This window comes from Rhamphochromis sp. 'chilingali', assembly GCF_963969265.1.
Source record: "Rhamphochromis sp. 'chilingali' genome assembly, chromosome: 11".
Taxonomy (NCBI): Eukaryota; Metazoa; Chordata; class Actinopteri; order Cichliformes; family Cichlidae; genus Rhamphochromis; species Rhamphochromis sp. 'chilingali'.
The window spans coordinates 38,698,681-38,714,706 of NC_137938.1; the positions used below are offsets into that span (position 1 = coordinate 38,698,681).

At 43.6% G+C, this 16,026-nt stretch overlaps 2 protein-coding genes across 4 annotated transcripts in view; one reads left to right on the top strand and one right to left on the bottom strand.

Annotated features, from left to right (window-relative positions):
- Positions 1 to 16,026, bottom strand: part of LOC308406448 (mothers against decapentaplegic homolog 4-like) — a 33,996-nt gene that overhangs the window by 8,068 nt on the left and 9,902 nt on the right. For 2 of the 3 annotated variants that reach the window (XM_080897476.1, XM_080897475.1), the window contains exons 2-4: positions 13,604 to 13,799; positions 12,750 to 12,998; positions 8,835 to 9,009 (exon numbers count right to left, since the gene is read on the bottom strand). In XM_080897476.1, the coding sequence (XP_080753602.1) occupies positions 8,835 to 9,009; positions 12,750 to 12,998; positions 13,604 to 13,699 (520 nt within the window). In that variant the 5' untranslated portion in view covers positions 13,700 to 13,799. Of the gene's footprint in view, positions 1 to 8,834; positions 9,010 to 12,749; positions 12,999 to 13,603; positions 13,994 to 16,026 lie in introns of those variants that run through there. The other variant, XM_080897477.1, reaches the window with a different exon arrangement.
- LOC308406449 (uncharacterized protein) lies at positions 427 to 7,008 on the top strand. Its single transcript, XM_080897478.1, has 2 exons — positions 427 to 816; positions 1,265 to 7,008. Exon 2 carries the CDS (start codon positions 5,186 to 5,188, stop codon positions 6,566 to 6,568), a length of 1,383 nt encoding a protein of 460 aa, XP_080753604.1. The 5' UTR covers positions 427 to 816; positions 1,265 to 5,185; the 3' UTR covers positions 6,569 to 7,008.

A 16,026-nucleotide genomic window follows, 5' to 3' on the forward strand; every position in this document is an offset into this window, starting at 1 on the left:
ATCATCTGCACACTCTACAGAAGCCCAGAGTTACTGTTAATATCAAAAATATAATGCTGTCCTTTGAGATTTTAACATAAAACTGTGAGTGTAATGGATCTAAAACTGTTTAAATCTTCAGAGCCATCTACTACGGTGGCCCCTAGAGACAAAGCACGTACAAACTCCAAAACACTTGCAAACTCCAAAACACATGCAAATTCCAAAACACATGCAAACTAAAAAACACTTGCAAACTAAAAAACACATGCAAACTCCAAAACACGTACAAACTCCAAAACGCTTGCAAAATCCAAAACACTTGCAAACTAAAAAACACTTGCAAACTAAAAAGCACATGCAAACTCCAAAACACGTACAAACTCCAAAACACTTGCAAAATCCAAAACACTTGCAAACTCAAAAACACAACGGAAGTGCTCCAGGGGCCCGTTCTTCGTACGTCGCTTACTACATCCAAGATCAAATGACACATCCAAGATCAAATCATCGCGCTAACCGTGAGCTCGCTAATCCGGTTCCCCGAACACACCTGCTGTTGACGATTAGTACAGCTGGACGCAGTAATGTGACATCACTGGGTGTCATAAAAGGGGCTACGCATCGATAGTAGAAACATTGATCGGCAACCCTCTGATTGGTCGGCGAAAATGTCGAAGGAGCGCGCTCGGCTCGGTATTTTTCGGCAGCAGAGCAAGAACTCCTGAGTGAGGGATTTCAGGAGTTTCAGAGTTTAATCAGAACGCAAGGGAACACTGCAAAGGCTGCAAAAGCAAGGAGAGAGGGCTGGCAGGAAGTTGCTGACAAATTAAACTCGTAAGTAATTTAATAATAATAATAATAATATATTGGATTTATATAGCGCTTTTCAAGGCACCCAAAGCGCTTTACAATGCCACTATTCATTCACTCTCACATTCACACACTGGTGGAGGCAGCTACGGTTGTAGCCACAGCTGCCCTGGGGCAGACTGACAGAAGCCAGGCTGCCATATTGCGCCATCGGCCCCTCTGGCCAACACCAGTAGGCGGTAGGGTAGATTTATTATATTACACTATATTATCCAATATTATATTACATTATATTATATTGTTATATTATATCCTCTTTCACATTAGAGCCACAACAGGACCCACTAGAACATGGGAACAAGTAAAAGTGAAATATAAGAATATTCTACAGAATGGTAATATTTATCACTTATATTGCTTTTCGTCTCTTGGAAAGAGAGCCTGAAATAATCTGTTTGTTTGTTTATAACAGCAACCAAGAAAAGGGCAGAGCAAAAAAAGACAGGTGGTGGTCCTGCACCCCCTCGTCAACAAGTTGGTTAAGTAAATAATATCCTCACGGGAAAATCGATATCTCTCAATGAGCACACTGTCGCGCTGAGCTAAAGGATCCTGTCTGTCCCGCAATATACGCTGAATTCTGAGGACTCTCCTTATCAATCTTGCACCTTCCGCAATGGGTTGCTCGCGTAAACGGACAGGACATGACTGCGACAGACTTCCCAAATCCACCTTCGCTTTTATAGCCGTGGTCTCTCATCTTGATTACACGAAGTAATTTACAATTACTACTCTGAAATCTGACTTACATCTGTAATAATCACATACATGTAATAGAATGTTAATAGTACATTTCCCTTTTTTAGGAAATGACCTGTATGTATCTGTGTGACATCAATAAAAGGATCAAGTGCTGCATTATCTTCAGTTACATTGATGTTATTTATTTATCGCTGTTGCTTTCGTATAAATGAAGCGGACATACCTGCGTGGCCGCGATCTAATCCTGTTTACATAAAGTAAACCTGCTCCCGAGCAGGTTTACGCTTACGGCTCTGTTGCTATGACAGCAAGTCCCGGATGAGCTTCGGGGAACCGACTGATCCAGGATCACGCGAAATCGTCAACAATCTAATCCGGCTAACCTACTTAGCGAGGTACGAAGAACGGGCCCCAGGACGCTAGGGGCAGTGTTGAGCTCTATTTGCAAAATAAACGGCAAGTTTGTCTGTATGGGACGGTCTAGTCTCTGTCGCGCTTCCCAGGTTGCCTAGCAACCATGATACTAACCGCTGGAAACGTGTCATACAACTTGGTTTGACAGAAATGAGGGAGAATATATTTTGTTCATTTGTTTGTTTCTACAAGAGCTTTGTGTGATTTGATAAGTATCTGAGGCTGAGACCACAGGACAGTAAAACATGATTTTTGGGCTTCATTTCTGTACTGAACAGTTATTTAAGATTAGTTAGTAAATAAGAATTAGCTAATGTTGTTCATGAGACTAAAGTCATATCACTTTGGTAATGTAAATATAATATGGCCAATATTATAGTTATTATATTAATCATTATTAGCTATTACAGCAGTGAACATGAACTCTGTGTCAAATACTGAGCTTCAGTACAGATTCAAGTTGCAGTTATGTCTTATCACCTTAAATCTTCACTCAAAGACAAGTATCTTTGACAGTGTATATATAGGTGTATCATATATCAGAGACAAATGTTGTTACTTCAGTATGTTGCCATTACTAAATTTGGCTCATTGCTTACATATATTTATAAAAAGAAAATGTACAAGCTGTGATAACTGTTTCTGATAGAATGAAGGGTAGACTGATATATGAAATATTCCTTTATTGGGTGAGAAAATCAGACCATGTCATAACTGCTTTAAGTCATACAGAATAGATATCAGAGCCTTAAACAAGTTGACTTCTGCTAAATGGGTCAAACTGGGCAGAAAGTCTACAAACACATATGTTAGGGAAAATATTCTAAAACACTTCTTCAGTAAAGACTCAGAGAAGAGAAACACACAGAACTTCTTGCTAGCAAGGGCAGCCTCCAGACTGAGACTCGCACTAAGAAACTGCCCCAATCTTTATTTATACTTCAGTAGGTGTGTGTGTGTGTGTGTGTGTGTGTGTGTGTGTGTGTGTGTGTGTGTGTGTGTGTCCTGCTGATCAAAGGGTCATGAGAGCACAAAAGGTGCATCCTTGGTCAGGAAAGGGGGTAGTCTCCCCCACCCTAGATAACATGGTGAGGAAGTCCAGCAGTTCATCTATATGTAAAGAAGCACTTAAACTAAAACAGACATAGCTACGTTAATCCTGCCGTAAAACAATAAAACAAGGTATGAGCTCTCATGCTCCCAGACGTGGGGGTGCATTCCTGGGATGCACCCCAAGCCTGCAGCCTGTTAGAGATCACACACAATTAATTATATGCCTCTAAGTATACATGGTTGAATATTTCCTAATACAAATAACTACATGCAGTATTCTACCATATGCAAACTTATATCACTAAAAGATTATACTGACTACTAAATACAATTTTCCATTGACAACATAACATCCTTATAGAATATGTAACACTATAGATCAACTTACCTCAGAATATATAAAGCATATAAACAATTACAGCAATATGATGCAACAAACAAAGCAGTGCTACTGATCCAAAACACTCAAAGCTTCATAGAACTGGAACAAACATTTATTTTAGCTCCATTCTGCTGCAGATACATACTTTAGGTTTCTGAACATTAAACTTGTTGCTGCCTTTCATAGTGTGTAACATGAAGGCCCTGAGTACTCTGAGTACTTTCTCCCACACTGGAAACACTGGGATGATCACATTATGTGAACATTACCTAATAAGACTGATTCAGCACAGACAGTTATGTTAAACTTTCCTAGCAGTCCTTCACAAACAGGGAACAGTCTGTCTATTCTCTCCATCTGTCAGCTGCTGCTGGCTCTTCCTCCTCCTCTTCCTCACACACTGCTGAGTTTGTCCTGGTGGATCATCAGGGCTGCAAAGCCTCACAGATGATGTGCAGCAGTGGGTCCCTCAGTCTGTCCTCACTCTGGACACTTGCAGTTGTCACACATGGAAATCAAATGTGTGATAAGCTGCAGGATTCAGACACAAGTGTAACTTATAAACACATGTTCATACTTTTATTCCACAATCAGAGAGAAAGAAACAGAGAGAGAGTGCAGGACAGACAGACAGGTGACAGTCTCAGGTGTACACACTGCTACACAACAGCACCAGAGAAGCAGGATTTAGTGTTTGTGTTATTACGAGTGTAAACAAGAAGAGTTCCAGATGGTGCAGTGGACACATGTGTGACTGCTGTGATTAAAGCATCTTTCTTTCAGCTTAACGAGTGAACCGTCAGCTCGTTCAAACACACGTTAAAGTCCGTTTGGCTCGACACCACCGAACAGAGGCAGCAATATAACATAGCTCACATTAACAGTGCAGTGAATCCTGCTTGTGCCGTGATGTTCAGGACTGCAAACCGAGCAGCATCACTGACTTTCAGCTTGTTGTGTTTGTGGATATATGACTGACTTTAATTATCTACAAAATCATCACAATCTCTGTAAGATTAAGGTCGACTATATATATATTTATTAAAGTAAAGGCTTTAAAACCAAGTTAATTCTGAAAGTACAAACATCGCTAATGTCAACTTTCCCGACATGTGGCCAACAATAATGGTTTCATGTTCTTCATTAAAAAAACATTTGCGCATAAATAAGTGACATAATATTCAGTACTTACTTCTGAAAGTTTACTCTTCCTCCGCTCCGCTTCCACCGTTTTTTTTTCGGCAAAATTATCCACACCACCACCGCACTATGAAGTCTGGGATATGTTGGGCCATGAAGGCTACACCGACCCATCCTTAAAATTCAGGGAAATTAAGGACGCATTTCAGGGCCGCATTTCGGGCAGCCTTTGAATTCGGAAAGCCTTCTCTTGTCGCTGTGAGGTAATCGGCCTTAAAATGCGGCCTTTAAGGCTGCAAACCCCAAATCCGGTCATTGGTACTTCCTGGCTTGTGTAGTTACTAGGTAACAAAAGCTCAACACTGCCCCTAGCGTCCTGGAGCACGTCCGTTGTGTTTTTGAGTTTGCAAGTGTTTTTGAGTTTGCAAGTGTTTTGGATTTTGCAAGTGTTTTGGAGTTTGTACGTGTTTTGGAGTTTGTACGTGTTTTGGAGTTTGTACGTGTTTTGGAGTTTGCAAGTGTTTTGGAGTTTGTACGTGTTTTGGAGTTTGCAAGTGTTTTGGATTTTGCAAGTGTTTTTTAGTTTGCATGTGTTTTGGAGTTTGTACGTGTTTTTGAGTTTGCAAGTGTTTTGGAGTTTGCATGTGTTTTTTAGTTTGCATGTGTTTTGGAGTTTGTACGTGTTTTTTAGTTTGCAAGTGTTTTGGAGTTTGTACGTGTTTTGGAGTTTGCATGTGTTTTGGAGTTTGTACGTGTTTTGGAGTTTGCATGTGTTTTGGAGTTTGCAAGTGTTTTGGAGTTTGTACGTGTTTTGGAGTTTGCATGTGTTTTTTAGTTTGCAAGTGTTTTTTAGTTTGCAAGTGTTTTGGAGTTTGCATGTGTTTTGGAGTTTGCATGTGTTTTTTAGTTTGCAAGTGTTTTGGAGTTTGTACGTGTTTTGGAGTTTGCATGTGTTTTGGAGTTTGTACGTGTTTTGGAGTTTGCATGTGTTTTTTAGTTTGCAAGTGTTTTTTAGTTTGCATGTGTTTTGGAGTTTGTACGTGTTTTTTAGTTTGCAAGTGTTTTGGAGTTTGTACGTGTTTTGGAGTTTGCATGTGTTTTGGAGTTTGCATGTGTTTTTTTAGTTTGCATGTGTTTTGGAGTTTGTACGTGTTTTTGAGTTTGCAAGTGTTTTGGATTTTGCAAGTGTTTTGGAGTTTGCATGTGTTTTTTAGTTTGTACGTGTTTTGGAGTTTGCATGTGTTTTGGAGTTTGTACGTGTTTTGGAGTTTGCAAGTGTTTTGGAGTTTGTACGTGTTTTGGAGTTTGCATGTGTTTTGGAGTTTGTACGTGTTTTGGAGTTTGCAAGTGTTTTGGAGTTTGTACGTGTTTTGGAGTTTGTACGTGTTTTGGAGTTTGTACGTGTTTTGGAGTTTGCATGTGTTTTGGAGTTTGTACGTGTTTTTGAGTTTGCATGTGTTTTGGAGTTTGCATGTGTTTTTTAGTTTGCATGTGTTTTGGAGTTTGTACGTGTTTTTGAGTTTGCAAGTGTTTTGGATTTTGCAAGTGTTTTGGAGTTTGTACGTGTTTTGGAGTTTGCATGTGTTTTGGAGTTTGTACGTGTTTTGGAGTTTGCAAGTGTTTTGGAGTTTGTACGTGTTTTGGAGTTTGTACGTGTTTTGGAGTTTGCATGTGTTTTGGAGTTTGTACGTGTTTTGGAGTTTGTACGTGTTTTGGAGTTTGCATGTGTTTTTTAGTTTGTACGTGTTTTGGAGTTTGCATGTGTTTTGGAGTTTGTACGTGTTTTGGAGTTTGCAAGTGTTTTGGAGTTTGTACGTGTTTTGGAGTTTGCATGTGTTTTGGAGTTTGTACGTGTTTTGGAGTTTGCAAGTGTTTTGGAGTTTGTACGTGTTTTGGAGTTTGCATGTGTTTTTTAGTTTGCAAGTGTTTTGGAGTTTGTACGTACGTAGGCCCGCCCCAGGAGATGGATACACCCAGCATTTCATCAACACTGTGATGAGACCTTTGGTTTGTGTAATGTTATAAATAGTCAGATACTCCCAAGAGGCTCCGGGCTTAATATTTAAAAATATATGATCCTCTCTGGTTACTTGGGTATGAATAACTATGTTATTTACCATAAAGTGATTCACACTATCTGCAAAAAACTGTGAAAGAATTCCAGATCACCAGTTTGTAGTTTAACATACAAGTGACGACCTTTGACCTTCATCAGGTTTTATTTAATTGTGTCAGAGAAACTCAAACGTGCTCTTCATGCAGCTGAGTACATCAAGTGTTTAAACTGGAAGCTGTGCAGGTCTGAGATCAGCAGCTTTATGAAACATCAAACTGAGGTCCTGTTAATGCTGATATACAGTGACACAGTTACATGAGTGATTAATCCTTTTGTTTTTTGTCTTTAACTTTATCAATAAAGCTGCAGCTTTGACTACAGCACGTGTGGCACTTTAACCTTTGCACTGTTTTCATCAGTTCATTTTGCAGTTAACATGTGAACATGTTGGATGATCTGTGCTGTCACTGGGTGGTGCTGAGGTCTGAATCTGAGGGCAGCTCCTGTAATCACAAAGAGATCAGAATCATCACAAACTGAATTATAAAGTTTATCACTTAAATCTGAAATAAAGCTGATCCTTCTGTCCTCACACTCAGGATCTGAAGCTCTTCTCTTACATTTTTTTCACTTCTACAGTTTAATCCATAGTTACTTATTAATGAGGAGTTACTGAAGCACAAGCTTAAAAAAAATAAAAATAAAATGGTGTTATTGTCTTTACACATGTGGAGACTGAAAACATGCTGTTGCTTGCACATATTTAATAATCAGCTCTGCACAGGAGCTGAAGCAGGATGCAGCCTGTTGCTTTTACAGTAAAATACTTGTAATAAAAGTACAGTAACGGTAATTAGTGACTGAGCAGCCCGGGTCTTCAGTCGGTGTAAATTCATTCACCTGCACAGATTAGCTAAACGAACCCTGACAGCCGAGTCCTCATCTTAGCTAGCTAGGTCTCAGGAGCTAGCTAAGGACGGTAGTTACGGATTAGCTGACAAACACGTTTAACTTACTGAAAAAGTGCAGCGGGGCCTCAGGTCCTTCTGTCGGGTAGTCCAGTTTACTGAAGAACACCTCAGGCTGTCAGGTTAAAACACTCGGTCGTGTTTTCGAAGCGTAAACGCTGGCCCTCCTCTCAGAGCTTACGCTCTATCTTCTATTCCCGAACAGAGATACGCAAGTTTCTCCGTGACTGCAGCTGCCAGTCAAAGCTGCTATGATGATGTTTCACCCCAATTTAACATCACCGCGGTAGGAATTAGAATCAGACTTATGGGAGAGGAGACCCCTTGGACATCAATCAGCATGATGAGAACTATTGATAACAAAGGAAAGAATCTTTGGGAAAAAATTATCTGAGGAGAATAAATTTATTTAGTCCCAGCCGCTAACATGGAGGAGGCGGGGTTTATGACCTATACTGCAGCCAGACACCAGGGGGCGAAAGAGACGTTTTGGCTTCATTTTTGGGGAGCTGTCGCGTCATCCATGTTTTCTACAGTCATTGTTCTGGACATTTCAACTGTGTTTGTGCTGTTGGAGCCTTTTGGAGAATTTAATGACATCATCTGACCAATAACATGGCTGCTGTGAAGTTACCATAGTAACAGACCGAGAAGAAGGTGGAGCGAGTTCGATGAGAGAAATTGGATGGTTTTGATTGGATGTTAGTTAATTAACTGGCATTTCTGTGTGTGTGTGTCTGTTTCTGTCTCTGTGTGTGTGTCTGTGTGGGCTCCAGAGTGTCTTCGGAAATAGAAACGGTCACCACGGTGTTTAGTCTGACTTCTGCTCAGACACGAGGGCAGATAACAGAGACGCTCCAAAACCTTCAGAGCCCAACAGGAGCGACCACACACACACACACACAGACACACACACAGAGACAGAAACAGACACACACACAGACGCACACACACACACACAGACGCACACACAAACACACACACACAGACACAGAAACACACATACAGACACACACACAGAGACAGAAACAGACACACACACAGACGCACACACACACACACAGACGCACACACACACACACACACACACACACACACAGAAACACACATACAGACACACACACACACACAGACACACACAGTGTTTAAAGCTGTGACCGTGTTTCCATCAAAGCAGCAAAGACGCCTAAAACCAAACGCTGCTGCAGCCCGATGACTCACGGCCCAATCAGACCAATCACAGAGGGCAGCAGGTGTGCAGGGTTACCTGTGGCGGGGGACGCTACCCTCTCGTAGTGGTAGGGGTTCACACACACGCTGTCGTACTTCAGGTCGAAGGCAAACTGACAGAACTTGACGTGCTTCAGCTCGTTCTTGTGGAGGTCTGGCCACCGCCACAGGCGGGCGTAGATCACATGAGGGAAGCCTTTTCTACCCGCTACCTGCACAGGTGAGACAGACAGTCAGCGAGGAAACATGTAAGCTTAAATAAACTCTGTGACAGCAGACTGAGTCATGCTGAGCACAAACACTGTGCGTGTGTGTCAGGTGATTATGCCAAACCACAAGCATGACATCACGTCTGACCTCAGCCTCAGAACGCTGCAAAAAGTTCAGGTCAGACATAATAATAATGGATTGCATTTATATAGCGCTTTTCAAGGCACCCAAAGCGCTTTACAATGCCACTATTCATTCACTCTCACATTCACACACTGGTGGAGGCTACAGGTGTAGCCACAGCTGCCCTGGGGCAGACTGATAGAAGCCAGGCTGCCATATCGCGCCATCGGCCCCTCTGGCCATCACCAGTAGGCGGTAGGGTAAAGTGTCTTGCCCAAGGACACAATGACCAGGACAGAGAGCCCGGGGATCGAACCGGCGACCTTCCGGTTACAGATACGCTTCCCAACCCCCTGAGCCACGGTCGCCCCAGTGAGATCCCAACACAGAGCCAACATAGCTCCAGCCTGCAGGGGGCGTTTCTCTGTATTCTGTCCCCAGCTGAGTGTGGGCACACCTGACAAACATTAGCTGCAGTTCACCTAGGGGGCGCTGTGAGATCAAAGTGAGCGGAGCTAAACAGAGACTTTGGATTTTAGTGTCCATGAATCCAGCCTGGATAAAAGCACTCTTCCTCCTTCAGTTCCTCTCAGTGAAGCTAATTCTGACCATAAAACACTAGCATGCTGCTAACGCTTGCTGATTGTGCTGCTAAGGTTTTAGGACAGGTGCCTGTTTCCACAGTTAAAGCCCAGCAGGAGCTCCAGGTGTGCAGGACAGGAGCAGCGGGGTGAAGGCGACGCTGTCAGGAGGCTGCTCGCTTCACGCCCCAAACCAAAATGGAGGACGCTGTAAAGCACCTCGCAGTGCTGTGACGTCTCTAACAAAAAGCGTTTACTGCAGGAGAAAACCTGTGAAACGTCTAAAGGTGGAACCATTTCTGCTGAGCTCGACAGCGCCCGCTATGGAGCAGGAAGTCCACAGAGAGGCGGGTCCCGAGTATTTAGAAGTTGTTCGATAAAACGTTTGATGATGAATGTTGCTGTGTGTTAACCGGGTCCCTTAATTGTAGGAAAACCCTAATGAGGATGTTTATTCTCACCGATGCGTTCACTAAACAAACTTTAAACTCAGAAAATCCCCGCAGGCTGTAAACGTCTCAAAGCCACAGGTTTGTGAATGTGCTGCTTTAAATCTGATGGACGAGGTCTGTTCTGTGTGCACAGGTGAAGGGCAGGGATAAGATTGCAGACAAAACAATCTCACACACACACGCTGCAAAAAATGTCCTCATAAACCTGCTCAAAGGGCCAGGTCCCCACACTGAACGTAAACTGAAACAGCACTTTCTTTTAAATCACCTTTTATCCACATTTTGAACGACCGCCTGCTCGTTCAGACTCTCCTCGTGTCTTTACTCTGTTTCTTAAACTTTAAGTGTTAAGTTCAAACTAATGTTTGTTCCTGTTTTCTGGGTTTTTTCCAAAGGTGTCGCCGTGTTCACCTCTCTGAGCTATGAGAAGCAGGCATGCTGCAAAAACAACATCCAAACCCCAAAACAAGCAAACAGCAACACAGAAAGATTTTAGCAAAACTTTCCAAAGATACCAAATATACCAGGGTTTGTTTGTTTGATCTGGAGAGCTTTCACATGATGACACATTCAGAAGGAACGTCTCCGGTTTGTTCCTGACTACGAAAAGTGAAAACACAAACTGCTCATCAGAGAAGAAACACACATCGCACTTTTCCTTCAAATACGAACACGTTAAAGACCGAGTTGGACATCATTTAGAAACATAACTGACGAGGTGACGGAGAATCAGGGGTTTACACGGAGGCCCGGGTAGAAAAATCACCAAACAAAAAGCACAAGAAAATTATAAAAGGACGTCTTATTGTTATTCATGCAAATCTACGACTGAAAGGGAGAAATTCAAGAAAAAAATCAGATAAAGTCAAATATCTGAGGAAAAGATTGTGACATAAATATGTGAGATATTACACTAACACTGCTTATAATTCAAAACTGAGACAAAAATAGATTAAAAAATTCAGACGCAAAAGGTTTGATTTCAAAATCCAAAACTAAACCAATCAAATAACAAAACTATAGGATGACGAAAACGTCGACTCGCTGAACTAAAACTATGAGACAAGAAGTAAAGTTTCATGTTTAAGACAAGAGTGAGAGCGAAACACTGACTGAAACATTTACACTCTGACACATGAAGCTGGGATTTTAACCTCTAAAAGGTAAACCTGTTAGAGCAAAACTAGGAAACGAGGAGAAAAGAACTCAAAGAGCCGACAGAAACCAAACAGAAACAGAAATATTTCATGTAAAAGTCAAGACAAAGCTCTGCTTTTGGCCACAGGCTGAGCTTCTCGATTTTTTAATGGGAGACAAAATCATCTCGTCCTCTCTGGGTCAATGTCTGCAGCAGCACGTCATTTCTTACAGTGTGGAAACTCTGCGGTATGAAATCCACCAGAGTCCCAGACGAGTCCACATTCCCGTCCTCTGCATGCTTACACACACACACACACACACACACACACACACACACACACGACCCTGAACCCAAACCTGAGCCCTGAAACCGGCTCTGAAGCGAGGGCCACAAACGGGTCCTGAGTCTAACAAGGTGCTCACAAAGACAGCTGTACACACACACACACACACACCAGACTGTCTGGCTTAAGTTAACCCGGCCCCTTTCCTGTGTTTCAGACAAAACAAGCCAGCCTGCCCTTCCTCCTCCTCCTCCTGCTGCTGTTTGGATGTGAGACCTGCGACGTTCTGCAGGATCCTGCAGTCACACCGACGCTGTAACGTGGTTCTAACCGCTTCCGTTTTATTGGTTATGCCTTCGAGGTTTGATCTCTCGGGTCTTCCTCGCTCACATGCCGACCCTCAGACTGAAACGGCGTCAGCTCAGGCCCACCGCCCTCGCACAGGCACGCGCTCCAGAGCTCGCTCATCAGGCGACGCTGCGGCGAATGGAGGCTGAGGTTTAATGAAGCAGCGCTCCGTGACAGGAGCCTGCTACAGGTGTGCGGCTCACCTGTGTGCCCCGCCCAGCCCTGCATCCTTAAAGCATATTCCCACCAACCTGAACTTATCACAGAAACATTTTAACAGCAGCATACACAGGATGACGGAGTGGGGATGGAGACAATGTCCTCAGGTGAACCACGTCTCCTTTTACGGTTCGTGGGGTGGGGACGTTTTGGTTTAAAGGGTCTGTGAATGTTTCAGAAGTTCCTGAGAAGGTGTCGCATGTTTTAGTGGGACTGTGGGGGGAGGGGTGCGCTGTGGGCCGGATCAGCTGTTCCTGGTGTGAACCTGCTCAGCAGACTGAGGTGTGCTCTGTCCTCTGGTCTCATAATTACTGAGAGACTGGGGGACACACCCAGGCTGCTGCTCACAGCTCCATCATCATCATCATCATTATTATTATATCAGCGGTGAGGAGCTCCTGGAGCGCCGACAGAGGACACAGGAAGGACAGGATCAGGTGCAGACCAGGTGAGGGGCGGAGCCTGAAGACTTTAAAGACTTTTTCTTTGAAGTCCTGTTATCTTTCTAACTCTGTCAGAATAAAATAAGGTGACTACTTCCTCTCTGAGCCTCAAGCCTTCCTGTGGGCCCTCTGTCGGGTTTTCACCGCCGTACCTGCAGCCGGCCGTCCAGCGTCCTCTGGATGGTGACACACTTGCTGGGGTGCACGCCGTTGGTGGTGACGGCGGTGATGAGCGAGTCCAGTTCGTCCTTCTTCTCCTTCAGCTTTTTCACCAGACTCTCGATGGCGCGCTTGGCAAAGCCCTCGTTCTCGCCGCCCTGCCGGTGGCACATCAGACTGTGGACGATGCTGAGGCAGGCGTCTGCGCTGCTGGGGGCGGGGCCGAGCACCGACATGGTCACCTGATAAAGTAAAACAGAATCTGCTCAGACGGCTCAACAATCAGATCCATAAAAAGACTTCCCCGGACAGATCTATGTGGGTGGGGCTTGTGTGCCCTCGGTGACATCACACAGACCCGTGATAAACGCTGAGGTCGTTGTCAGGTTTCACGTGAACCCACCAGCCAGAGGAACAGGAAATACATGACAGGAACACACAGACAGGTGGGACGCTCAGGTGTGCCCGTGGGCCAGGAACAGATCCTATAGCTGATCCACAGGTGACCTCATACGGTCCCTGAGCACAGATACAGAGCAGGGGCTGATATTGATCGTATTGTCAGTGATCAGAAGTACTCCTGTCCCCCCACACACGTCACTTCCCTCTGAGACAGACAGAGAGGTGAGGAGGAGACAGGATCACCACACATGCACATCCTCGTCTCACTACTGATTGCTTTCATTTTTTCATCAAACTGTAAGCAACATGACGTCGTGGCCGTGGCTCTATGACGTCATCAGATGCTGACGATGCCTGACGCTCACTGGCTGACCCGACTGCTGCATCAACAGTTGTTCACAGAAGAATTACAAAAGCTCTCAGCGGGCTCCTGCGGCGCACTCACCGGGCTCGGCGCTCTCCGCTCGGCTATGATCCGCTGCCGGGTCCGTGAGGCCGGAGGTTCGTCCGTCGGCGCGTCCGCGTGCGACTCCGTCTGCATCCAGACTGTCTGCACGCTCACCGGGGGGAGGAGGAGGTGGGGGCTATGTCATGCTCCCCCGACGGCCAGACATAACAGGAAGTCTGGCGACCTCTGGGGCCTTCCAAAATAAGAGCACAGAGACAAAACTGAGCGTTGTTAAGATGTGGAGCGTTTACCTGCGGTTTACCTGTTTGTGCTTCCTGCCTGCACACCTGCCACCGATGTCACTGTAATGTTGCCTGTGTGCGTTGTCTGAGTTCACTGCACAGTCAATTTAAGTTTTATACAATGATAATTACAGTTTGCCTTATTTTTCTGCGTGGTTTGATTTTTGTTCTTTTTTTAAAATTTATGTTATTTTATTTTTCATGTTATTGAAAAGTGGCTATTCGGTTATTCACCTGTAATCGTGCTTTCGCTGTCTAGTTTTAGTTATTTGTCCCGTTCTAAAGTTTTCCTTTCTTTTAGTTGACCTAGTTTTACTTCATTGTGAACCTAAATTCATTCTCACGTCACAAAGAAAAGCATCAAATCTCGTTAGGGCAAGCTTACTCATTAAGGGTTAAAAACGATTAAAATGATTAACAGAAATATATTAACACTTATTAGAGATGTTTCCTGGGTTAAAGAAACGTTTTAAAACTCAACTCAACTAAAATATTTCCAAAATGCAGCTTCAAAAACTCTCCTTTCACTCATTTTCCTGCATCAGTTACTGCTGCTTTTATTTTGTGATACTGCCGGAAACACGCTTTGCCTTGTCAGAAAGTTTGTGCGCGTGACTTCAGCCGTGAGAGAGCCAATCACAGCCCTCCTGTGTGTGTGTGTGTCTGTGTGTGTGTGTTTGGCGCCATCTGGTGGCGAAAGTCGAGGAAACACATTTCTCGTGTTTGACAGAAACATTGAAGCTGCAGAATAAAAACAGCTGACCTTTATGATGAAACAAAAAGGGACAGAGTGACATTTGTCTGCACTCAGGCCCTACAATAAATAAAGACACAAAAACAAGAGTGTGTTCCTCTAAAACTCTGCAGCTGCTGCACACACTCTTTCACAATAAAACGTCCTCTTCCTCTTTCAGGCCAACTCTTGGCTTTCCGACCGTCTGCCATGGAAACCTCTGCGGTTTCAGTCCCAGACTGACTGGTCCTGCACCGAGGACGGCAGCTCTGTCAAGCTCCCACAGGGAGAACGCCCTCACCGAGCAGGCCGAGGCCTCCAGTCTGTGGACGTCTTTGGGGACCAGCATCCACAACTGAAGCCATGAGCAGTCAGTGATGCCGCTTTAATAGAAAACCAAAGTCCCAGCCTCAAATGTCTCATATTTTCTAATGTTTTATTTATATAGTAAAAAGAAAAAAGAATATGAAGGCAATTTTGAAAAACCCACTCCACCCACCAAGCCTGATGTTTTACTCATGACCACCTTTCCAGTCTTTAATTTAATTAGGATGTTTGTTTTTAACCTTTGATTTGTAGATTTTTCTTTAACTGTGTTTTCTCCTTTAAACCACGACTCGATGTTTTGGTTCACACGTAGAAATATCTGGATGACTCGCTCACCTTCAAACCACATGAAGAGAATCTCGTAAAAACACTGAAGTTAATACTGCGATTTTATTTTCAAAATAAGTCGCGTTTTTCTTGAATACAAAGAAGCAGTTTGTTGCTGCAACGTTTTTATCTGTGCTGGAGACAGATAGAAATGTCTATTCTATATATGAATGCTTCGTGTTGATACTGTGTGTCGTGCTTCTCTGAGGTTCATCACTAACAGTAAATCTCAGACTCACCACTGAGAGTTCTACGGCCTGCTTTGGCCATTAGGAGGAACTCTCATTTATACAGTTTTACATATAAGGCAATAATCGGATTGCTGCCTTCATATGTTCCCTGCTTGCAGTGAAACATGCTGGTCGTATCCTCTTCGTCCGCCTGAACTGAACTTGGCAAAAGAGATTTTGACCATAGCCCCCTCGGCTTGGAACGGACTGCAGGAAACGACTCTCATCAAGTGGTTTGAAATCTAAACTAAAGAATCCTTGAGGCCAAGTCCACAACATGCAACTGTTTCAATTAGTTTGTCATTTTAACTGAATTTTATTGAATTATATTATTTTTTTGTAAATGTTATTTATTTTTGCATGCGTGTTTTTGCTGCCTGAGTTTAACTGAGTAATTTTTGTAAATGTGAGACACTTGCTATTGCCTGTCGTCGCCAGGTCTCCCTTGAAAAATAGGTTTTTAATCTCAATGGGATCTTCCTGGTTAAACAAAATAATAATAATTATTGGCAGAAATAGCCTTCGGAACTACTGGAGCCTTAAAGTTCTGCCTGCGGATCA